The sequence below is a fragment of the Sitophilus oryzae genome, unplaced genomic scaffold (assembly GCF_002938485.1).
Source record: "Sitophilus oryzae breed Bouriz unplaced genomic scaffold, Soryzae_2.0 scaffold_381_pilon_pilon, whole genome shotgun sequence".
Lineage (NCBI taxonomy): Eukaryota > Metazoa > Arthropoda > Insecta > Coleoptera > Curculionidae > Sitophilus > Sitophilus oryzae.
The window spans coordinates 215,166-240,777 of NW_022146953.1; the positions used below are offsets into that span (position 1 = coordinate 215,166).

Genomic DNA, 25,612 nt, shown 5'->3' on the forward strand with positions numbered 1-25,612 from the left:
TGTTTTGTTTTAACGATTTTTTCGGCGCGCTTGGATGTGGCATGTCCCAGACCACTGGCATGACCGTTTAACTTGCATTGTTGTGGTCTTCCCGCCAATATGTCCGGTTGTTTGTATTGTTTTTCGTTTTGTTTATGTTTGGACGTGTTTATTTTGCTGGAAATCGGCGAAAACTTCGGTTTTTTACGTGTAAATAAGCCACGAATCTCAGCTAGGTTAGACTTTTAATTATGACGTAAGATAACTATGAAGTGCGCGTTAGCCATGTTTTGAGCTGATAATAACATAAAAAGATTCTCCAAAATCCTTTTTATTAACTTTTAAGAACGTTATTAAGCAATAATAGTGCTAGATTTTGATGATTATACTGTTCAAGTATCTTGGAGGCAATATTCCGTAGTATACCAAGTGTCTTAAGCATATAGGAGTATGATTTCTTCGGGTTTTCAGCAAGCATATTTAAATAAAATTCATTAAGTAGTTATCTATTTAAGCTTGTAACGTTCTACTATAAAATTGATTGCAATATAAGCACAAACTTTCGCTCAAAGCTCCCTTTGGTGACGTAATTAAGCATTGAGAAGCGATTTTTGAAAAAAAAACTTTAGGGGGTGCTAGTTTGTATAAAACATTGTAACCCCTGGTTTTAGAAGCATAAGAACTTGCACAAAGGTTCTTCAATTCCTTGATTCACCACAATGTACCAAAACACTACTTTTAAACACTTGTTACCAGAACCAGTGATAAATGTAAAGTTTTTTGGTGAACTAGTGTTTGTATTTTGCTGTTGTAACTCCAAAGGTTCCAATCTCCAGCTGTAATGAAGAGTATGTAGCCTAGAAGTATGAATTTTTGCATAAAAGTGTTTGTAGTGAATAAACTAAGATTTTTTTGGAGCCAATCGCTCTTTCGGGGGGTAAAAAACGGTGGAAATCATGAATTATTGAGTTTCGAAAGCTTTCTTCCCTAATTTTCCAATATTTTTCCATGGAGTAAAAAATTATTATTTTTACCTGATTTTTTGTAAATTACGGCAACGTAGCTAACAATTTGAATTTGTTTACATGCGGTACATTTAGCGGCCTCACGTTTTCGGTTACAAAATGACATCATCATCAGTATTTTGTGTGTTAGTATGTGTGTGGAACAAGATTATTATTATTAGTTTAAACATTTGAATAGCAAATTACGTTTTAGGCACTCGAACCAGGCTTTTATGAATTGTTTACCTACTTAATTCATCATTTTTTTTTGTCTTTGGGGCCCAGTAGGATCTATGGAATTATATAACCGGAAAAAAGTATGAAAAATTAATTCAAGGCGGTAAAAGATTGATTTACCGGGTTACAGATCGACTCAGGATATATTGTAGACCCTGTAGATTTTAAGGGTGTCGTTTATTGGTACCTTTATTGATTTTAGATGAAACTTTAATGGGGCCACTTTGGAACTCTTTCGCTGAGACGTTTTTAAATTATTTGCAAAATTAGGTCCTTAAAAACGTATTTTTTTAAAACACCCTGTATATTATCGCATTTTTGGCTTCCTTTTTTGATCATTTTGCATAATCCTAAGATATTATTTAAGGCTGGTAGATCTAGAATAAGTCCAAAATAACCGACCTATTTTACTTTGAAAATTATGGTACTCATTTAAGACACTACTTTTTTTTTCATAAAAGAGGTAATTTCACATCGAAATCGATTTTGCATACTACGGAAGAAAAAGAAAAGCCGTCGCAGTACGCGCCGAGTGACAGCTGCTAGGTCACCACCCCTAGCACGAGACGTCACAGGCTTGCCCCCGATCTCGCATTCTTCCTTCAAGACGCCGCAAAGAAAGGAAGAAATATTGTACTGAGGGCCCCGAGCAGCTGTCACATAGAAGCGTGCCTTCCGCATATCGGTACTGTTGTTTTTAATGGTATAGAAACACCATTGAGACGAGAATATTGTCTCGAAGACGATTTTTCATGACAGCTGGCTGGAGACGTTCGATTGTTTGGTTTGTGCTCTCATTTGCACCTTTGAGAAGCTGCAATGTTTTTGTTTTCGATAGCCCAAAAAGCTTGTTGAATATCCAAAGACTCGTCATTATCACTCATTTTTTCACGAAACTTTGTAGGAAATACGGCGACGTTTGAATTTGACAGAACTTTGTCATTAACAATGCATAAACAATGCTTTAGAAACCGATTACCAGAACATTTTAAAAAATGTTTAAAAATAAATAATAATAATAGCATGAAAATCTCAAATTATCCGCTTTCACAAAAAATTTTATGTATGAAATTCTTTTCGAAGAGTGTTTTAAGCACTCCAGGCATTGTCCAACTCGGCTTTGTCCCGTGCTTAAAACACATTCTTTTTGCAACTTGTTACATAAATAGCTATTACATAAAATCCTTATCAGATTTTTTTTGTAATCAACACCCACATAAATGTAGAGATGTACAACACCTTTTTTGACAGTGTTGACAGTAACACGTGCCGATTCAGAGGGCTCAAACATGACACTAGATCTATTTACATTTTATTGTAGGTGGCAGCTGAAATAACAAACCCTTCAGCTCTTATAAAGTAGTCCCAAAAAAATCTACACCTTTACCATAAAAATAATGTTAGTACAGTAGTAGCTCTTGTCATTTTGTATTAGAATTCTGGGTTTGAAACAAGCTTCTTTTAAGTTTCGATTAATTAGGAATCAGTCCTAAAGGTCCGTCTACACGTTCTGTTCAGTCTGTCAAATCTGTCTTCCGTTTTAGGCCCAAAGTTTTATCTGTTAGGTAAGAAGGATTGAAGAATATTATTCCTTCACATTTTTCGATTTAGCTTCGTTCCTTTATATCTAGTTATTTATCTTCATTTTTGTTATTTTTATAATTATTATATATAGTACATCAATTTATTTTGCCCACGATGAAGAACTTTATTAAAAAAAACCTTATATCAATAAGTAAACTTATATGTTTATAAATGTTTTTTTTTAATTGTTTTGTACGCTTTCAAATGTTTACTATGATTTACTACACTATGTCGCTCTGAGGACAACACCATACAAAAATAAAGTAATAGCTAGTGCAACATTGCGTATAGGGCTTACCTTGTGTTCCCATCCCCCTAGATTGGACACGTAGGGAATAGTTTTAGGAAGGGGAACGCATAGGACAAGCGTGGGAAAATTACAAACTAGAAAAACTTGTATAATTACAACTACAGTGCTAGTATTGTATACTCTTCTTCTCTCTTCTTTTTTTTTTGAAAGAAAATAAAAAACAAAAAATATCATTTTTTTTCATAAATAACACCGTACGATCGAAAAAAAACGGCGTCAAAGAAGGCAGGGGGAAAAATGTGTGTAGCTATTGAGGAAAGTTGTCTTAAAAAAGATGCACTTTGTGCATAATACGTCCCCTTCAGTGCTTGTGGGTTTTCTCGTATGCACATGTGGCATGTGGGTGTCATGTGACTGCATAATACGTGTACCTATGCATAGCGTACTAATTTTACAGCTTGGTTTGAAATTACACGCCCCGCAATCTGGGAGGTTATTTAGCATTGAATCGACACGAAGATGCAAGCGGCCTGGACCAATGGCCTTATACAGAGTGTCTCATAAATAAGAGCAAGTTAAAACGTCACAAATGTTGCATTATTTATTAATCTTCCGGTATATTTGTATTAACGCTGCTGGTAGACACTTTCTTTGTTGCTAGGTTACCTGAGGTTACTGTTGTTTTAAATGACCTGTTTTTGTTTTATTTTTATCTATCACTACTATATTTTTTTTTGACACCCCGTATATAAAAAATACACGTAAGCCAACCAGGAGGGCTGGTTCTGTCGTACTTTTAGTGCAGGTGGTCCCATATATGGCGGGGTGAAGTCCCTACGATCAAGCAGATGGCATTTCGTGACCCCTCGTAGATCGATATATACGGGGGAAACGTCATCGAGAGAGAGAGAGGGAAGAACATATCTTTCACGTTTACCTTTAGTGTGAGCGAAAGAGAAAGATAGATAAATATATTTAGGGGTGTGGGGGGAAGGGGTGTTGTCTAGATACGCACTGAGTAAATTTATTTTTTATTTGTTCACACAGACTGCATGTTGTATGACCCTGTATAACTTTGACAGGTTTATGAGAATAGTTTTTTGAAAGCAGAAAAATTGCCTTTGGTTGCATAATATATATATTCTTTTAATCAAAATAATTTAGGAAATAAAAATAAATTAATTATAAATATATAAGTTGCGATGAGTTTTTTACGGCTATTAAGCTATCTTGTACACTGCGCACTAAAAAAGAACATTTTTAAGCTTTAAAGTGTACCATAAAGAATGCATTTTTCTGAAAATGTCAATAATAAAGAAGTTTTTCCTCTTGACGCCGTTTTTTTTTACTTTCGGCTACATACTTTCGGTCTACCTACTTATAAAGATAAATCAATGGAATCTAAAGAGTGCCAAAAAAATACGCGTTTTTTCTGATAAGAAAAAAAAGGTGTATGTAGTTCAACAAACTTGAGGTTAACTGTATCCCAGGGTTAAGGTACGAGACATAGGGTATATGTAGAAAGGTTTCTAACCCCAGGTCTATCAAAGACAGGTGGGATATAAATGCATCTAGGAAGTGTGGCCATTTCGATAAAATAGCTTTCATTGACGTAGGTTAATGAAATTTACTGAAATATACGTTACTATTAAATTTCTACTATTTAATTATAAAAATTATTTTTTATGTGTAATATTAATGTTATAAGCAAATAAAAATATAGTTGTAAACTAGAGTTATTTTCGTACTTTAGTAGAAATTACTAATAGGGGGACTTTATCATATCAGATTATTTGTTTACTTGATATTCCAGCATAGAATAATTCAAGTAAGTTTTTGATGTGTTGGCTTTGGATCATAATCTTACTATTTAATATATGTAATGTTATTTTTTGGAAAAAAAACCTTAGGTATATACCGGGTGCGTCTCAAAAGTGGCTCACCCCTATAACTTTTTTATTTTTTCAGATAAAAAAACGAGATTTGGTATGTTAGTATATATGACATAAACTAAGATTGATTGACGTATACAATTGTTTTTGGTCACTTCCTGTTTCACCGGAAATAACTACAACTTTTTATTTTTAAATGGCACCCTTGCTATTTTTTTACTTTATTGAAGCTTTGGAAAAATAGATTTGATCGTCTAATGTTTTTAGTGTCTTGTCCTGGCTGCGGTTAAAAAGTACTCAAATCGTATTTTTAATCATATCTCATTTTTTTCAAATGGAACGAGGGTGGCTCATTAGCATATTTGGGAAAAGCATTTTTTTACGAATAATTTGATACCACACACTTGGTATTTCAAGTCAAATTTTCGTTACGAACCGCTAGTTATAATTTCAAATAAACCATATGAGTTTTATTTTCTATCGAATAAAGTAAAAAAATACCGAGGGTGCCATTTAAAAATCAAAAGTTGTAGTTATTTCCGGTGAAACAGGATGTGCCAGAAAACATTTGAATACGTCAATCAATCCTAATTTATGTCATATACTCCCATACCAAATCTCGTTTTTTTAACAGAAAAAATAAAGTTAGAGCCACTTTTGAGACGCACCCGGTATATATATGGTCGCCGAAACAAAATTCTAATATAAAGTAAAGTAATATAAATTTAGTATATAAATATAAATTTAATAATTTAATATACAGGGCGATCTGAACTGTATTTCGGAAACTTCGGCATCATATTCTGCAGATAAAAATATGTAAAAAAGTTCGTATAAATGTATGTCCTAAAATGCTTAGTTTCGAAGGTGTAGAAGTTTCATTTTGATTTCGTTTTTTCCAAATAATTTTTGAAGTAACATCAATATTTGGATGAAAATTGGTGTCTAGGAGTTTTTTGATATGAGAAATTTGATTTTGATATCAATATGACTCCTACTTTTAGAGGGCGATACCTACGTATTTTTTACTGGTTTGAAGAGTAATAACTTTTTGTCCATACCTGTATAAAACTACTGAGTAAAAATATACATTTATGGAGTTTTTTACGTAAAAAAGATCTCTTGGTAAAAACCGCTACGAGTAATGGTTCTCGAGATATTTCGAATCGAAATTATCAATATCTGTCATCATTGACATACATTAAACATGTTGACTAAATAGTTATTAAACTGAGATCATAAATTTGAAACATTACTTTAGAAATTATTTGGAAAAAATCGAAGTAAAAATGATACTTTTACACCCTGTATTTTCGAAACTAAGCATTTTATACGAACTTTTTTACTTATTTTTATCTGTAGAATATGCTGCCGAAGTTTCCGAAATACAGTTCGGACCACCCTGTATATTATAAAAAAAATAAATATCGAAAAACTATTTAAAATGTTTAATTGTAGCTACTCCCAGAACACTTCGTATTCTAGCTAAATTTTACAGTACTTTCTATGTGGTAAACACATTTAACACAGTAACCCTACGCCACTGATATAATTAGTTTTTTTTTAAATTGTAGTCACGTGCCTGATAGTGGCCTTTCCTTGTGGATACTCGCAAGACACTCTTTTTAATGGAACAGTTGGTAGATGGACTATTAAAAATTTATTATGGGGTGAACTAAGTGGGCGGTGCCCTCTTCCTATTTACAGGAAATACATTTATATTACCCCCATGCCTTGAAGAAAGGTACCACACTGAATATTCAGCGTTTATAACAATAAGGATGTCTTTGGGTATGTTAACAATCCAGTTGAAACAAATACAGTGTTGTAAAATTAATAAAAACACACTTTCAGAATGCTCTGTATAAGGTAGGAGGCGTTTTTTTTCAAAAAATCCCGCCAAAATATAAGGTCATGTTCATTTCTAAATGAGTACTACAAATAATGTACCCAGACAAGGACAATAGCTTATAAAACAGCACGTAAAGACAGAGATAAAAACACTTCTTGAAGAGACACTCCAGTTAGGCTACCTTTACCATATGGCGTCTCGAGAATTCCCCACACGCAAAGCAAATGTTTACTTTAATTTAGACGGCGGTATCAAAGAGATTTGTTGTAGTTTTTTAAACTTTAAAGGCTTCCATACACTTTCGTTTTAACCGCGGAGTTAAACAGACAAGACTGTTTTTTAAACCGCATTAAATATGGATCTTCTGGTTGCTAGAACGATTAAAGATAGTACCTTTAAATGTGTATTTTATCTAATTTTATATCGACGTTGTACTCACCCTTTGTGCGTGGTCAGCCATGCAGGAAACCCTTGTTTCTTCCACCCTTTCGATTACGATTTCGTTCAAATAAGATTAGAATCAAATGGTTAAAGAACACAGAAAGTATTTTTAAGTATATATTAAGCTCAAGAAGTAAATACAATAGAATTTGGGGGACGTAGTTGACTCTATAGAGCATGTCAGCCCTTACCACAAGGACATATGTGTCTTTTTTTCCGGTCCAGCCGTTCTAGTGATGAGAATTAACCTCAACTTAGATGCATCAATAATTATTGATTTTAAAGCAAGTTAAAATTATTTTTAGGTATGGTAGGCTATTAATTTCACTCAAAATGTGTTATTTGGATCATAAATGACCTAAATAAAAAATATTTTCATGGTGTCTGTCTGTCCGTTTGTAACACGATAACTCAAAAACCGCTACACCGATTTTAACCAAATTTGGTACAAAAATACTGTGGCACCCAAGAAGCTGGCCATTAGTTTTTGGTGGGGTGGGGGGTTGTTAAGGGGGTATGGGAGGGGGTTAAAATTTTTAAAAAACCGTAACTCCAAAATTACAGTAGCTAGCGAAACGCGGTTTTCAATTTAAGATTAAGAATAATATTTGCAACAAAATTTGTAATAACATCAAATAAGTCGCAGTTTTTGAGATAAATGATTATTAACATATTTTAGTATGGGCGGCTATACGTGCCTCCCGGCGCCATTTTTTTTTAAATAATATGAAATTGTATTAATTGTATTTGACCTTTGACTGATAATTTTGTTTTAATTTGGAACCAGATCAAGGTTACTTTAACGCCAAACACAAATTAAATTTTACAACAACTTTGTTAAAGCCAGTCAATCAAATAAAATATACTGTAACCCAATTTTTTGGAATTTTATTAAATTTACTTATAATTTAAAGATCGAAGAATATTTCGGTGTAATTTTTTTTATATTTGATGCCCCTTTGATAAAAGTAACTTTCAGCTGCCATTTTTTGTGTCTTACTTTTAATGATGTTATCCTCATTGTTATGCGTATTTTTCGAAACTGTGTAATTACTACACTTATATTTCATATCAATTAAACTTTTCAATAAATAGTGTTGTGATATTTTAGCTTGAAAGTGTTTACTAGCTAGCAGACTTTACGGTCGAACATTGTTCTTTTTAGAACCTCTTTTAGTGCGAAGCGAACAAGATAGCTTAATAGCCGTAAAAAACTCATCGCAACATTATTAGAATATTTTGAACGAAAAAGCGAAGGTAATGGGCCTTTATATCCCTTAAGTGCTGGTAAAAAGGTGAGTTTTCTTGATGTGAATAATAACTGTTTATATATTTATAATTAATTTATTTTTGTTTTCTAAAATATTTTACAACGCTGTACCGGTCAAGCTTAATCACATGGCTAAAAGTTTATTTGACATGAACTGTATGTAAGTTTGTTCTTTCCGAATACACAAGGCGTTTTCTTAATAACTGTCAGTGTTTTGTTATTATTTGTTTGCCAAAAATTTGTTGAAAATTTCTCATTTTTGTTAACATTTTCTGGGAAATTTTTATAATCACTTTTAGTGTCGCAGATTCACTCTATTGAAATGTCCTGACGGTGTGCACATTTAAGGGACATCCTGTGTATATAAACTGACCATGCCTGGTAGTGTGTTTTTATTTTGATTCAAAGATTTTAAAATAACTATATTTTTCAAAATCATCCACCCATAATTCCTATACATTCGTTTCTTAAGGGCTAAAAAGATTAGCCTTTGTTCAGCGGAAATAATCGATGAAGTTGAGTCTTTTGTCCCTTCTTTGAAACAAAGGGCTTCCTTTGTAACCCTTTCTTTATTATTATTTTTGCTACATTAAAAGACTAGGTTTAGAGGCAAGGAACTCTGGTCTAATAAGACCTTCTTTCCTTTCATTTCAAGGGGTATTTGCGGTGTATAATTACAGGAAATGTATTGTTTAGCTAGTTATGACATGAATTAAAAGCTTACTGTTTCCTTTTTTAAGGCTGCGGTTATGTTTGACCAGAATTAGTAAAAAAATGAAGGCAATATGAACGTTTTTGCAGTTTTGCACAATAAACATTTCTTAATATATCTACCGTATGATCGAAAAAAAATGGCGTCCAGTTGGCTTGGAAATGACGATCGATGACATTTCCCATTATATCTATACTAATGTATAAAATCCTTAAGTGACTGACACACTGATTAATCACGATCCTGCTCAAACCACTCAACGTAAGAAGCTCAATTTTGGCATACAGGTTGATTCTAGGGTGTAGAGGTTCGATAAGAAGGGATTTTTCGAAATTCCAGTTCCAAGAGGGTGAAACCACCCATCAAATATTACAATATTTTTAATTTAAAAAACGGTCAAGTTTCCGAAAAAACGCTCAAACACGTATATTTTATTTTGTTTTTTTTACATTATTTTAAGATTTTTTAAAAATGTATACAGGGTGTTTCGAAAAATCTGGTCATTGATTAATCACGATCCTGCTTAAAGCGCTTGACGTAAAAAGCTGATTTTTGGAAAACAGATTGAGTGTAGAGGTTCGATAAGAAGGGTTTTTTCGAAACTCGAATTCTAAGGGGGTGAAACTATCCCTCAAATATTAAAATATTTTTTATTTAAAAACCGGTGAGTTTTTCGAAAAAACTCTTAAACACGTATATTTTATTTTGTTGTTTTACATATTTTAAGATTTTTTATAAATTTATACAGGGTGTTTCATAAAATATGACCATTGAGTAATCACGATCCTGCTTAAACTGCTTGACGTTTAAAGCTGATTTTTGGCAAACGGATTGACTGTGGGGGTGTAGAGGTTCGATAAGAAGGGGTTTCTCGAATCTCAAATTCCAAGAGGGTGAAAACGCCCCTCAAATATTACAATATTTTTTGTTATTTAAAAAACGGTTAGTCTTTCGGAAAAAACGCTTGGACAAGCATAATTTATTTGTTCTTTTTTACATATTTTGACATTTTTTAAAAAATCATTCAGGGTGTTCCAAAAAGTTGGGCGATTTCTTAACCACGATTCTGCTTAAACTGCTTGACGTAAAAAGCTTATTTTTGGCAAACGGATTTTTCGAAAGTCAAATTCCAACGAGATGAAACTAACCCTCAAATATTACCGAGTTATATAATAATATCGCCATATTGTTTTTTCTCATGCTGACATAAATGTGAGAAAATTTTATCCAGTTTGTATGTTAATGGAAATTCTTGCTTTGCTTTATCATCACCATTACAAATGATTAATTCGACGCGAACGAAATCGCTGGTACACGCTAGCAAAACGCTAGTTCTAAATAAATTATTGAATATAATTTTTTTTAACATTTAATAATTTTAAAGCAAGTGATTTGATAACTATTTTAGTATAATTAAAAAATAAGTTCACAAAGTACATATATCATTAATGATATTATTTATTATCGTACAAATATATTAATTATTCTTTAATAAAAAAAAATCGATCATATATTAGCATTATGAATGAAAGGATTTAAAAAAAATCTGCTGTAATATACACAACCAGGTGGATTATATTGAATAAAATTCTTCTTTTCTATTTTGAACCCTTCTTGCCATTATCAAGCTAGATTTACATCCCTTTTTTGATAGTGAAAATTTAGGGTGCTTTTATATAGGTTAAATATACCGGGGCACGTTCAAAATTATACCTTGTAATCGAAAAAAAAACGGTGTCAAAGAGGCTGGGGAATTTCACTCGATGATAATTTTAGAGAGGTCAATCTCTCTCGACGCTATTTACTAGGAATTGGCATAAAAATTGTCAAAAATTAACTTTTTTGTTTATACAGGGTGGCGCCTCTCATACGCCGCGGCAGCTCCAACGAGAACGGTAGTGAACGAAATAAAATTTTGGCAGCATATATAGGTTAACTGAAAGGATTTTATAAAAATATATAGAATTATACAGGGTGTCCCCAAAAAAAATTACACATCAAAGTTGTGTTTTTTCTAATGGAACACCCTATATATTAATTGATTTTCGGATTCTAGGAAAAAAATAAAGGTGAGTTTTATTAAAGAAGCATATACCCAAAATCTAAGGATTTTGAGATATTTCACATTTTGTGAAAATGAAGAGTAAATTTTAAATTTCGATAACAAGCTACCTAAATTTTAGTTGACCTTGTATAGCCTGATATTTAATTACACTAATCATCGTATGTTAAACCGAATTGAAATTTGACCCGAAAAGTTATACAGGGTGTGACAAAATTAATATGGAACATTAGTCACTTTTAAAAGCAAGTTACTCCGTTATTTTAAATGGAACATCCAGTATATTTTGCGGCGTTCAATGGGGAATTTATATATCTTCAAAATATTATTAAGGTTGCCTACCCCTCAGTCAAAGATTTTCCTAGATATTTTAATTTTTATGATTTTGCGTCAGTAGATTTTTATTATTTGAAAAAATCTAGGGTGGCTGTGATATACCTTTTGTTAATTTAACAAAAATTAAAGATTGTTGAGTAAAATACTCAATGGTAATAAAAAGATACACGTTTAAAACATATTTTAATTATTACAGAATTAAAACTAGATATAAACCTATAATTATGTGACAAAAATTAGCTAAAATGAAATCAAATGCTCAAAATGCTTCCTTTCCTGTTAACTGCATAAAATGATTGTCTTTTCAAAAGGATCTTTTCATTTCAAAAGGCATTATGTGGAGTTCTACCTCGAAAAGCAGCTACAATAATTTTTCTCATGTTGTCGACAATAGTTGATCGAGTTTTGTAAAACATTCTTTTAACATATCCTCACAAAAGAAAACGAGACTAGATAAAATCAGGATCATTTCAGTATTCTATTAATTGGTGAATGCACACTGCATTCACCAACTAATAGAATCATATCAATTCTCTCTGATGTAGGATAAGCTTGAATTTTAGCCAAATTTCTGATGATATTTTTCGTGTGATATTTTTATTCAAAGTTTAAAAAAAAAGATCTAACTATGTTTTCAACTGTTCCTCGTATTTTAGGACACTCTCGCTTATCTAGGCCATTACTATTCCCATGTACCACCCGGGGGATGTATAAAAGGGTTGAAAATAGTGCCTCGACCCCCTTTTTGCATCTTACACAACTAAAAGAGAAAAGGGTTGTAGAAATACGCTGCTATTCAGATCTTTATATCCTACAAATCTTTGTTTGGTCCTATTTTCATTTTTCAGACAGGACACTTGCGTTAGATTTGCGCAACGTTGTCAAATCGTGCAGGGAATTAAGGATAAACGTGGCATCTATGTATGTAAATATTTAGATTATTTTTTAACACCCTTGATAAATAAATAAATAACTATGTATTTTTGTCTATATCAGAAATCAAAATCATTAATTTTAGTAATGTGATTGCGTAATGTTGAGTTGTGTTCTCATCGTGAAGGAAAAAGGTCTTTTGCTCAAGGTTTTTCTCACGCAATTTTGTGGGATTCCATGTAAAAAGGTGCAGGGTTCGATTCCCATGGCTAACTACACGACAAATTGGACATGAAAAGGGGGAAATAAAGATTACCAAGACGTTTTTTTTTATTTGAACGTGCCCTTTTTTCAGAATTTTGCGAATTTAGTCAGATAAGCTACTATATCTTTGACAGTTTTTTTTAGATTTACAAAATATTTGCACTTACTTTATACAGGGTCTCATTACTCATGTTTTACTGTATATGACTGAGAAGAGATATTATACAGTATGTCCCCGGATTGGTCTTTACAAGAGGAAAACTTTTTTATTATTGACATTTTGTGAAAAACGCATTCTTTATAAAAAAAAATTGCTTGTTCTAGAATGGTTTATCCCGTTTATACTTTATTATACAGGGTGGTTCGAACTGTATTCCTGAAACTTCGGCAGCATATTCTGCAGATAAAAATAAGTAAAAAAGTTCATATGTTTCGGAGATACAGGGTGTAGAAGTTTCATTTTTATTTTGATTTTTTAAACTAATTTTAAACTGTTTAAATTAATCATAAATTTTTCTGCAAAAAAATGATGATAAAAGAGTTTCTGTTGAACTTTTGGCACAAAAACATTTCAAATTTATCATTTCTAATAACTATGTTCAATTTATGTCAATGATAATTTCGATTCCAAATATCTCGAGAACCATTACTCGTAGCGATTTTTTCCAAGAGACCTTTTTTACGTAAAAAACTTCGTAAATGTATATTTTTTAGTCAGCAGTTTTATACAGGTACGGACAAAAAGTTATTACTCTTTAAACCAGTTAAAAATATGTAGGTGGCGCCCTCTACAAGTAGCAGTCGTATTGACATCAAAATCAAATTTATCACGTCAAAAAACTTCCAGACACCAATTTTCATCCAAATATTGACGTTACTTCATAAATTATTTGGAAAAAAATCGAAATAAAAATGAAACTTCTACACCCTGTATCTCCGAAACTAAGCATTTTAGGATATACATTTATATGACCTTTTTTTACTTATATCTGCAGAATATGCCGCCGAAGTTTCCGGAATACAGTTCGGACCACCCTGTATATTTTGTTCAATTATATGTATCTTTCTTTTTTTGTAATATTAAACATTTTTTTTGCTCTAGAACAATTAATATGTAATTAGGTAATAATAATTGGAACACGCAACACCCTGTACAAGCTGTTCTCTGAATTAACAAGAAGAAAAAAATTATAATGATCTGTCTATAAAACCGTGACAATATGCACCTGTACATCATTCTTCATACCTGCCATCTGAAGAAAGTTAAATTACCCATTATATAGGTCATCAGTAGGTTTAATAAATACACAGGGTGTCTCGGTATACCTTGGCAGGACACACCAATAAATAAATAACATCGGTATAATTATCCATGTTTATACAGGGTGTTTCAAACAAAACATATGCCATTTTAAGTGTATTTGGCACGGAAAGTACTATTTATTTATTTCACAGAACACATAAACAACAAAATAATTGATACATATATACACAAATAATAAAAGTATTTTTCCAGTCCTACCTTACATTTGCCTATTTTTATTAGTTTTATTAGTTTAATGTTTTGAGTAAAATCTCAAATGAATTTGATAACCTAAAAATTAATGCTGACCGGTTTAAATGGATATAACATCTTTTCTTCAATGTAATATTTGTTATTATTGTTCCAGGATTAAGAAAGACATAGATTCGGATGTAGATAACAGTGATAACGAAGATACAGACGAATCTCTAGCAGGAGAAGACCTACAACATAACAGCAAGTCAAAGAAACAATGTAACAAGGGTCGCTGGAGTAAAGAGGAGGTCTGTATAAACTTCTATCGTTTTTAGGACATCCTGTATATATCAGTCATCCAAGATGATTAATCATAAATAAATAAAAATTAAAATCTGATTAGAAATCTAATTATTATAGATACCGTTTTTTTCTAGACGTCTAGAGCTCGACCTCGCCAAAATTATCATCGATTCTTCTGCGTCTTGGACGCCATTTTTTTTTCGATAGTAGATACGGTATAATACCGCTTTCAGAAGAACATGAAAATTAAAATAGTCATATATACAGGGTGTTGATGATACTTGTACATAGACTTTCCTGAATTTCTGATGTTTTTCTTTTGTCTGCAGGATGCCAAATTGAAGCATTACGTTGAGGAGTACGACGAAAAATGGGATCTGATTGCTGAGCATTTTCCTGACAGGTCTGACATTCAGTGTCAGCAAAGATGGACCAAAGTGGTCAATCCGGAGTTGGTCAAAGGACCGTGGACCAAAGAGGTAAGCTAATGTCCATGGTACTAAAATTACAATAATGAATTTCTATAAGGAGTAAAGATTATTTGGTGTGATCTATAGGTATATGTATTCTCTGAAATAATGGGACTTACTAAAACAATTAAATCAACGAATTGAAATTTTAAAAGATGAAAAAAAATGGAGATATTATTTAGGATCATGTTTGTTCTTCGAAAACTAGTTGGACCGGTGATCTAATCATTGTTAAACACGATGAGCCATTACGTAGAGGTTTTGACCTTGGCATTGTTGAATAATCTTGAATGAAATTAACAACAGAGGTTACATTGTGATTTAGAATAAGTAAGGTATGATGAAATTTCGCAAGGGCCATGGATAATGCTCAAAGAATAACAAATATTCTGTGTAAAGCACCGTCTACACTTAACGTTGTAGCTGTTCAGTCAAAACGTATCAAATTAAACCTTAAGTTGTTTTTTTTGTAATATTTTTAAAAAACAATCATGATATAAGGTTAGTTTAAATAAACAGACTATTCAAAAGTATTTTTTAGTGCTCGAGAAGATAGGTATGTTATTTAAAGAGAAAATTTTAACGTCTGTAGACAGGATGCCCCAATTCGATGATTATCTATTATTACTCATTCCCCTACTTCGCTAGATCTGCCCATTGGCTATTTTTTCAATTGTACCATGTGGAAGTAGGTGTTTTTTAAACGTATTTCGACATATCTCATTATAGCTTCAGAAGTAGCAATTTGTGTATGAACAAGAAGGTTATACAGGGTGTTTTCTATGCACCAAGATATGTTTTTTGATGTACAAACAGTTTTATTTATTTCAGCCAGTATATTAAGTAAAATAACGTATAAAAATAGGATTTTTTGTATATTTTTACTATGTGAATTTTATGGAAAATATAGAGAGGGTTGAATGGTTTAAAATATACAATTCTCACTCTTATTATTCAAGTGTAACAAATATTCTAAAAGGACGGTGCTATACCGATAGCTACGCCACCTGTGTTTGAGTTTTTTCTACTGGCATATGGCGTCACTTGACCACATATTTGGATGTCACACTGTAATAATTTGCACTTCCGGCGTATTTGGAGCCACATTTGGCTTTTTTTTGAGTGTGGGAAGTTGTTTGTTCCATATATTTCAATATGAATTAGTTATTTCTATTATACAGGATGGTCCGTAAAAACTTTCCGGAAACTTCGGCAGCATATTCTGCAGATAAAAATATGTAAAAAAGTTCGTATAAATGTATGTCCTAAAATTCTCAGTTTCGGAGATACAGGGTGTTGCATTTGAAATAACAAAGTTTTTATGTAAAATAAATGGTTACCCCTGTATAAATTTAAGGAAGCAATAACATTTTTCAGTAAAGTTTATTTCTTTGCCTTTAAACTCAGCACAAGAATTAATTCTGAAAAGTAATGTACAGGGTCTTAATAATCAATTCTCTTGTAGCATGCATATTTAAATATCTTTAAATATCTCAAAAACCAATGAGTTGAAACATATTTAACCTTTATAATAAATGTCTTTTTTTGGGCCCAAGAATCCAAAAATGAAATAAAATACCGGGTGTTTCGTAAGAAAAAATATAACTTTGGTATGGATCTTAGTTCTGAGACACCCTGTTTATTTCAAAATAATTTCACTCACATATACCCATAAAATATTTTGTTTCTACATCTTTCCGTTTTCGTATAATCAACCGAGGCGAATGACGTGCGCCACCCTGTATGTGTATATTCATATAACGCTAGGGAAATACGGAAAAAGTCTAAGCAGGGTAAAATCATTTATCTCATTGTTTAGAGCGTATTACAGAGCGAAACTGAGATTAAATTATACTGTACATTTCCTTTCTCATCAGTAAATAGCAATAAAATTATTCCAATCAACACAGGGAGTAGATTAGTTGAAATTTATGTGATTGGTGTCTGCCGCTAGGAATCAGCGGAAGTTTACTTTCGGTAAACAACTGAGAGCGAATTGAAAATAAAATAAAAAGGCAGAATGTTTGGAATATTTTTCTGGCGCTAATATTTATACGTAACTTTAGAGCGTAAAATCGCTAGACACGTTTTTTTCGTCGGCAACTTGAAGCCAACACTAAACCTAATTATCTGACGTCACAGATTACCGAATATTCAAATAACGATACCCCTTTTTACGTAGTCTAATTTAATTTATATTAAACATTTTCTATAGGTGGTTTAAATTCAACATTCTGTACAATATTTAATATGGGTCTCTTAAAAATTCGTGAGATATTTTATCATATGAGCATAAAATCGCTAGACACGTTTTTTTCGTCGGCAACTTGAAGCCAACACTAAACGTCACAGATTACCGAATATTGTCTAATATATTTTAAGTGTCTTTTTATATTAAACATTTTCTAGGTGGTTTAAATTCAACATTTTGTACAATACTTAATATGGGTTTCTTAAAAATTCGTGAGATGTTTTGGGGCTTTTTTGACAAAAATACGTGAAATTTAAAAACTGTCCCTAATTAGGACTACCTTTGTGACGTCACTAATCATTGTCTCAGGCCTCTATTGCCGCGTAGGTCACGGTATAGGTTATACAGGGTGTCCCAGAAATAAGTGCAAGTATTTTAACTTGTAGTATAGTTCAACCCCAGAAACACGCCAAAAAAAATTTTGAAAATTCGGAATTTTTTGAAAACTTTTTTGGATTTTTTTTAGTTTTTATTAAAAGAAAATAATTAAAAAAAAAAAAAAAAATAAAAAAAAATTAAAAAAAATTTTTTAAATTTTTAATTTTTTTTTTTAAATAATTAACATTTGCATTAAAAGTACTTCAAAAATTTGATTAGTTTATATATTATTTAATGTGGCCTGAAAAATAAGGGTAAATTTCAACAATTTTTACGTTTTATTTTTTTCTACTTAAAATTTAAACACAGAATTATTATACAATAATGTTTAAAACGAGTATAGACATGTAGAGTCATCTGAAAGCCCTAATGGTAGTTTCTATATGCCTGGGGCTATCATACAGGCCCCAGACCGTGAAGGAAGAACAAAGGAAGCGTACCCTAGCCCGTGGGGATGGTCCGGTTCCCATGGTGACGATGTTTTTTTAGTCTCAGGCCATTGGCCGTATACAGGGTGTTCCTTTTTGCAAAACAAAACAACAAACTTGTTCAAAAAATCAAAATAAGCAACGGCATGTTTTTTTTTGTGAAAGCGTTTCGAAATTGACAGTTTTTGGTTTCATTCAAACATTCTTTTAGGCACTAATATCTAAAAGTGCCTAAATTCATTTTGCAACTTGTTACATAAATAGCTATATTATTATTTACAGGAGGATGAAAAAGTTGTGAAACTGGTCAACGTATACGGGGCGAAGAAATGGACCCTTATAGCTCGACATTTGAAGGGCAGGATAGGGAAACAATGCCGGGAAAGATGGCACAACCATCTCAATCCCAAAATAAAAAAATCGGCCTGGACGGAACAAGAAGATGAGATCATTTACCAGGCCCATCAGATGCTGGGCAACCAGTGGGCCAGGATAGCTAAAATGTTACCGGGTATGTCAAAAATTAACTACATACAGGATTTTTTTCTTACTGAATTAATAGGTTGTAGTAATAATATATTACAATGTTATTTAATAAAAATAAAACAAGCTGGAGAAGAAAACTTGGAATGGACACAATAATGCTTTATTATATTTTAAATTGTATAATCGCAAACCAAAGTAACTCAAAATACCACTGTGGTCATTTTTAAGAACGTTTGTTTATACTTTTTTGGACTTGAACCATTTTATCGAAAATATTTGAAATTTTAGATATAAATTGGTTCATCGGTACATTCTTCTTCGTCGTTAAGGGATTTGTTGACTTCACATTGTCTATTAATAGTGTTTTCTGGATTTTTATAAAAATTATGGTATATAGGCTGGATAAAGGGAAGAAGATCTTTCATGTGTTGCCTTTTAGAGTGTGTTACTTTACGCCTATATAAAATGATAAGATTTTTCTTCCTCGTGCAGTTTTATTCAGATTAAAAACATGCCAGATATCTAAGTAGTTGTAAGAAAAACAGGCTAACTTATTGATGTAGTAATAGTGAAAATAATGATAAATCAAACTATCCTTTCAGAATCGATAGAATCAGACTTCTGAGATGGCTGATAATCTGATTCGCTTGGTACAAATGGTTCAGACTTTGTTTCATTGTCATCCATTTTATCAAAAAAAAAATTAGCTCTAAACTTTAGCACGTCTGTTAAAATCGCGCACAGCGTTAAATTTTATGGACTTGATCCATTTCACTACTGAAAAGAATCAACAGAATATTCAGAAACCAAACAGAAACAGGCTATAACTGCTTATAATGCGTGAAGATTGGAAAATGCGTGAAGAGGAAAAAAACAATATTTTATAAACTAATAAAGACCATTATCTTAAAATAGTAGGAAATTGGACTTAATTCATTTTAATTCTGACCACTCCAAATAACTATAACGCGTTTCTGGCTTATTTCAGGAAGAACGGACAACGCTATCAAGAACCACTGGAACTCGACTATGCGAAGACGGTACGAACAAGCGGAGGGTGATAGTCGCAGGGGTAAAAACAGGAAGAACCAACGTAAACCCGACTACAAAGTCATGGAGCAACTCAGGGCGATGGCGGCTCAAAATGCCGAACTCAGAAAGCCGGAGATCACCAGCAGTTTCTACAACGAGGTGAGTATTATTTAACGGGTCTGTTATTTCACCATCCCGTGTCTGTTATTTGGGAAATAACAGTTATTTGTAAATAACAGTTACTGAAAATTTGCTTTCGATAAATAACTGGGTTGGAAATAACTCGCGATGTAAAGTAGAGTTGCTATTTAGCATCGTGATCTGTTATTTAGAAGTAACAGATTGCAACGGTTGTTAGTTTTAAGAAATACACTAAAGAATAACAGTGCAATGGCTCGGGACAAAAAGACTGGTTGGTATTTAACGATCAGTGATTGAAAAAATATCAGTTTGCTCTGTTATTTATAAATAACAGATACGCCAGTAACTGTTAATCGTTAATGACAGTTTCTAGAAAGTGACCGAGATTTACAAATAACAGTACAAAAACTTGCGATTTTAAATAGTGTTACTATTTAAGGATCTGTTGTTTAGAAGTAACAGTTTGCAATAGTTGTAACTTTTAAGAAATAATACGAAAGAATAACAGTGCAATGACTTAGAATAAGATTTTTTTGCTCTGGCTATTTACTGAATAACAGATACTTCAGTAACTGTTATTTCTAAATAACAATTACTAGAAAGTAATTGATGTTTCGAAATAACAACTACATTTAGTAAATAACAGGTATAAAAAATAACAGTGTAAACACTTTTCCTGTAAAAAATACTAGTTACTCGAAAGTAACAGATATATACAAATAACAGCTTTTTCTTTCAATAAATATTATTTATGAAAATAGATTTTGGTAATAGTTCTCAACATATACGTTAACTGATTTAAAGTTAAGTCAGTTTCGTCAAACTCTTGTTTCCTTCAGGATTGGGTGGAGATGTACGACCAAGGCAGCAACCAGTCCAGCATAGGAGGCCTATCAAATGGGGCACCCACTCCATCACCGGGAGCTTCCACGGCTTTTGACAGAATCCATCCTTCTCCGGCACACTCCAACATCGCGGAGACTCACAACTACGCCCTGTCTTACCCCAGTCAACCCTCCCCAGTGAAACTCACCCCCATGAGTGACGATCCCATCCCTGACTTTGATTTGGCCCTCTACAGTCCCTTGAAAGGAGCGAAACACTTTATGAAATCCCGTGTTGAACTTCCGACGTACGCACAATCTATAGCTATCCTTGCTGCACCTTCAACCAGGTCATCTACCCCTCCCATTCTAAGAAGGGGTCCCAGGTCACGTAAACGAAGAGACAGTGATGAAATTGACAAGGAAGAAGCCTCTCACCACGACAGGCGTCTGACGCAAGACGTGACCTCGATGTTTGAAGGTGGTAAACCCACAATCTTTAGTCCGATCCGTATGGGCAATAACGGGGCTTCCCCGATTGAACAGTTGCCGTTCAGTCCTTCCCAGTTCCTTAACAGTCCTAATATGTCGCATATCACCTTTGATGTCACACTCAGTTCGACCCCTGTGAAGAAAGGAGGGGTTATGACACCCAAGAAGGACGTTCGAAAAAAACCGGTAAGTTTTTTGGTCTTAGATATATTTCATACTTTTTTGTACTAAAAAAATTGCCCTGGATACATTTTTAAGCGTTCTAAATTTTTTCCTGTGATCATCAAATCACGTTTAACGACTAAAAACCTCTCTTTTTTTTGAAACTGAAAAAACTTTTTTAGAACTGCTAAAACCACAATTGAACTATAATATCTGTTTATAACTGCTAAGACTATTTAGATTCACAAAAACTCCTCTAATATCAATAATACCTATATGAAACCGACAAAACCTATTGCAGTTCTCCATGAAACCTTTATCTTCACTATAAAACAGCTAAAATCATTTTAGAAGCCTCACTAGCATTGTTAGAACTACTTTAGACCCGCTAACTTTTCGCTAAAAGCGATAATTTGTTTTAAAATTAATATAGAATCCTTAAAATATTTTAGAACCTTTCCTAGAATTAGTAGAGTAAAATATAATTTTTGTGAAAACGTCAAAACAAATTTTTAGAACCGCTAAAGTTGTTTTAGAGCTTTTTTGAAGTGGTAAAGTTAGCCTGGAACCGCTAGAAACTCTTCTAGAATGAGGAAAGTGGCTTTAAAATCGCTAATCTCATAATAAAATTCACTACAGAATTGCTAAAGTTGTATAGAACCGCTAAAATTAGACAAGAATTTTTGAAGATTTGTTTTGATACGCCTCTGGAATGATTAAAACTGCTTTGAAATAGATAGTGTCAAAATAAAACCTACCATAGGACCGCCAAAGCGTTTTAGAAGCTTTTCTAGAAGCGCTAAAGCACCTTTCGCGGTTCTAGGGTACCAGTAGCAGTTCTGTAGCAGTTCTAAAAGTTCTTTAGATGTTTTAGAGTTGCTAAATTAAACATCTTTAGTGACTCTAAGTTATATTGTAAATAACCACAAAAAACAAATGTTATGAAAGAATTAAAACATTTTAGAACTGCTAAAGCTACATTAGAACCGCTAAAATTGTTTTAGGAACCGCTAAAATTCGTATAAAACTATTGAAACTGTTTAGAAACTTCTCTAGTACGATTAAAACCGCTTTTGAATCGCTAATACAACCGCTAAACTATTTTTAGCGGTTCTAGAGTGACATTAGCGGTTCTAACTAGATTTTATTCCTTTAGAGCCGCTTCGAAGAGGGTCTTAGCGTTTACGAACTCATTTTACTTGTTTTTGGATCGATTCTAAAACATTTTTAGAGGTTGTAATGCAGTTAGCGGTTCTAAAAATGGTTCTAGAGGGATTTAACGTTATTTTTGGACCGATTTTGACCGTTCTAAAGCTGGTACTATGGAAAATGATCATGTTTCTTTGTTTATCTGTCAAGGATCGGGATTATAGTCCTCTTAGTACCCCTCACGGGCCTTGTATCAAACCAGACGTCGGACCTTCAACCTCTGATGCATCTTCAACGCCTAACAAGAGGTTATTTTTGAACGAGGACACGCCTCGCACGCCTACACCGTTCAAGAAGGCTTTGGCAGATCTGGAAAGGAAGTCCGGCCCTGTTTCGAACATGCCGGACACGCCGTCCAGGCTGGAGGACATCACGGAGATAATGAAGAAAGATCAGGACAGCTCGCAATATGAGACCGATACGAGTATGGTGACCACTGCGACGGTAAGTATATCGACCAGGTTCTGTAAAATATACAAAGTGTTTTTCAAAAAAGGCTCACCCCTGTAATTTTTTAATTTTTTTCGGTTAAAAAAAATACGGGATTTGGTATATACTGACATACAGGCGAGTCATTTTTGAAAAACACTTGGGATTTTGTTTTTATTTTAATTGAATTTTTTGAAAAACTAAGATAAATTTGGCTGATATGATAAATACTGGGTGTTTCTGAGTAAGTGTCGAAATCACCCAGTGAAATACCGAACACTTATTCAGAGACACTATTTTATAATATAGAATAACCTTTTGTGCCTTTCTATGCTTTGTGTTTGTTTGGATATGTAATAACTCTTTCGGGTATTTTCGTGAACTTTCGTAACCTTACTTTAAAAAAAAACAATGAAATAATATAATCTGATCGGAAAAAAACCGGCGTCAGCGATGGCTTCGAAATGAAGATCGCTGTCTGTTTTATATGTAAAATTATATGGTGAATGTCATCGATCGCCGTTTTTTTTTCGATCGTACGGTATAATACAGTGATATTAGTGTGGTTGAAAGGATTTTTCTTATTGTATTCAACGATAAAAAGGATATATCATTCTGTGAAATTATTTAATTTTTAAATTCTTGATGGTGTATTCTTTTTTCGTTGACTAATACATTCTGCAAATTCTCAACATTTTTTCGTTTAGCTTGTCATTTCGTTTCACACGAACCCCATCAAAATTTGCCGGATTTTTGGTGAAGTTATATAATATGCAACCAACATTACACCTAGTCCTAAAAATTTGCCCCTTGATTGTATTGTAATTTAAGTTAGCGTCTCCTCTTTGCTGTTAAGGCTAATCTGGATGGGACCTACTCTGCTTACGAGGAATACGAACCGCGGTCTTCGGCCTTACAGTCGCGTCTCGAGCCTGGGTCCCGACAAACGTAAGCCTGTCATTTTTGTCAGTCTTTTGCATTTCGTGACTGTGAGTCGCATCTCTTACTCACGTGATATCCGATCTCATCCGGCCTCGAATGAGCGTGTCTCAATCAAATATATTATAAGAATATATTTCTAGTACCGCATTTGCACAATGAGTGGAAAGTGAAGCCAAAGAAAAGAAATAGAAATATCAATCTTGCATACGTCTATCCTTTTCGTTGAACAGCACGCGCCAAATAAAACAATCTGATTCGTCTACTTCATCGATGAACGCTGTCACCTGCTTCTTTCAGGATTAGGTGTATTACTGGTTGCATACCTACCGGCTTCATGCTTTACAAGCGTTATTTATCTTTTTTAAAGCGCGTTTTTTCTCTTTTTTGGATTGACTTGAGGTCTGGTTTGCGTTTTTCAGAACGACAGCGGCTATCTGACAGGCAAACGAAAAGTGGTGGGAAATGCAGCAGACAAAGAAAACGTCCTCCCGAACAAGAGGGTGCGGAAGGCGTTGGCGCCATCTTGGGCCTCCACGTCGATGTCGTCGTGCGTGTCGTCCGATATGTCATTTGCCGTAGAAACGCCGGTAAGTGTCATAAAATAATTAAGCATTAAAATAAAGTCAAAGACCTCTAACTTAAACAAGACAAAACCCTAGATCATATATATTTACGTGGATAAATCAACGCCATAAGTTTAGCATTAAAAAATACGTCTCCAACATCACGACATGCCATTTTCAAACCTTCTTTATTGCACCTATGAAACGTTCAATAGGGTTGTCTTTCTCTAGGACCTTACTTTGCGCAGGCGCATTAAAAGTTGCACGTATTTCCAAAATAATCACAGTTTTATTATACATTGTTATGGAAACCTACTTTTCATTGTCATCATATTGTCATAATTGGTCATAATCTTATTCCCATTGTGTAACGACGCTTGTTTTTTGCGTTTTTTAATTTAAAAATTGTATTAATTACTCTTTTATCGGCGGCTTTTATATAGCCAAGGAAGCAAGTGTGTTCAGTGAGAAATTAATTTTAAGTTTGTGCAATCATATTTCTATTCTTTTTTTCGTTAGACTTAATCTTGTACAATTCGCACTAAAAGAGGTTCTAAAAAGAACAATATCACAGACACAAGTATCACAACAACAATTCATTTAAACCAAAAACTCGTAATACAAAACTAAAGTTTCAAAACGAATGACAACGTCAGGAAATAAAAAAAATATGAGGCAACTTGGCGTTTTTTGCAGCAGAGCTACCACCTGAATCCGCAGAGGGAAATTTAAATTCCAGTGGTTGGCAACGATTAATTTAAAAATTGCGCCCTTTTACGTCACTAAAACTTTAATTGGTATTGCCTATATGTATGATTTTAAACAAATGGAGTGTTGTGTCTCCTTCTTAGTTAGATGTCTTTGACTTTTTTTATGGCGTTGATCTCTCTTTTGACATATTTTACTGTTAATTACAGAGCAAGTCTTTAGGAGACGATACCTCCATCTTGTTTTCCACGCCCCCGTCCATAATGAAGGACTCCCTAGGGGTGACGGCTCTGGATTACGTGCCTCCCACGTCGTCCTCAAAGGTACCGAACAGCTGGTTTCAATTTGGTGACTATTTTCCCTCCTAACCTCCCAAAATTAATCTCCCCCAATCTCCTACCACGACGCCTTTTTATTTTTATAAATTTTCCGTACCTGTTGTGCGTAAATGGCACTAGTACTTACATATATTTTAAGAAGACATACTAACTAGATTTACTAAAGCACAATAACCGTATATTTTATGAGGCATAGATTGAT

General features: G+C 33.3%; 1 protein-coding gene across 4 annotated transcripts in view; it reads left to right on the top strand.

Annotated features, from left to right (window-relative positions):
* The window catches only part of LOC115885410 (transcriptional activator Myb), a 35,622-nt gene that overhangs the window by 182 nt on the left and 9,828 nt on the right, over window positions 1–25,612 (top strand). For 2 of the 4 annotated variants that reach the window (XM_030904314.1, XM_030904315.1), the window contains exons 2-9: window positions 14,427–14,562; window positions 14,887–15,036; window positions 18,367–18,595; window positions 19,559–19,761; window positions 20,583–21,245; window positions 22,581–22,874; window positions 24,221–24,388; window positions 25,282–25,395. In XM_030904314.1, coding sequence (XP_030760174.1) covers window positions 14,427–14,562; window positions 14,887–15,036; window positions 18,367–18,595; window positions 19,559–19,761; window positions 20,583–21,245; window positions 22,581–22,874; window positions 24,221–24,388; window positions 25,282–25,395 — 1,957 coding nt within the window. The remainder of the gene's footprint in view (window positions 1–14,426; window positions 14,563–14,886; window positions 15,037–18,366; window positions 18,596–19,558; window positions 19,762–20,582; window positions 21,246–22,580; window positions 22,875–24,220; window positions 24,389–25,281; window positions 25,396–25,612) is intronic. The other 2 variants (XM_030904316.1, XM_030904317.1) reach the window with 1 other exon arrangement.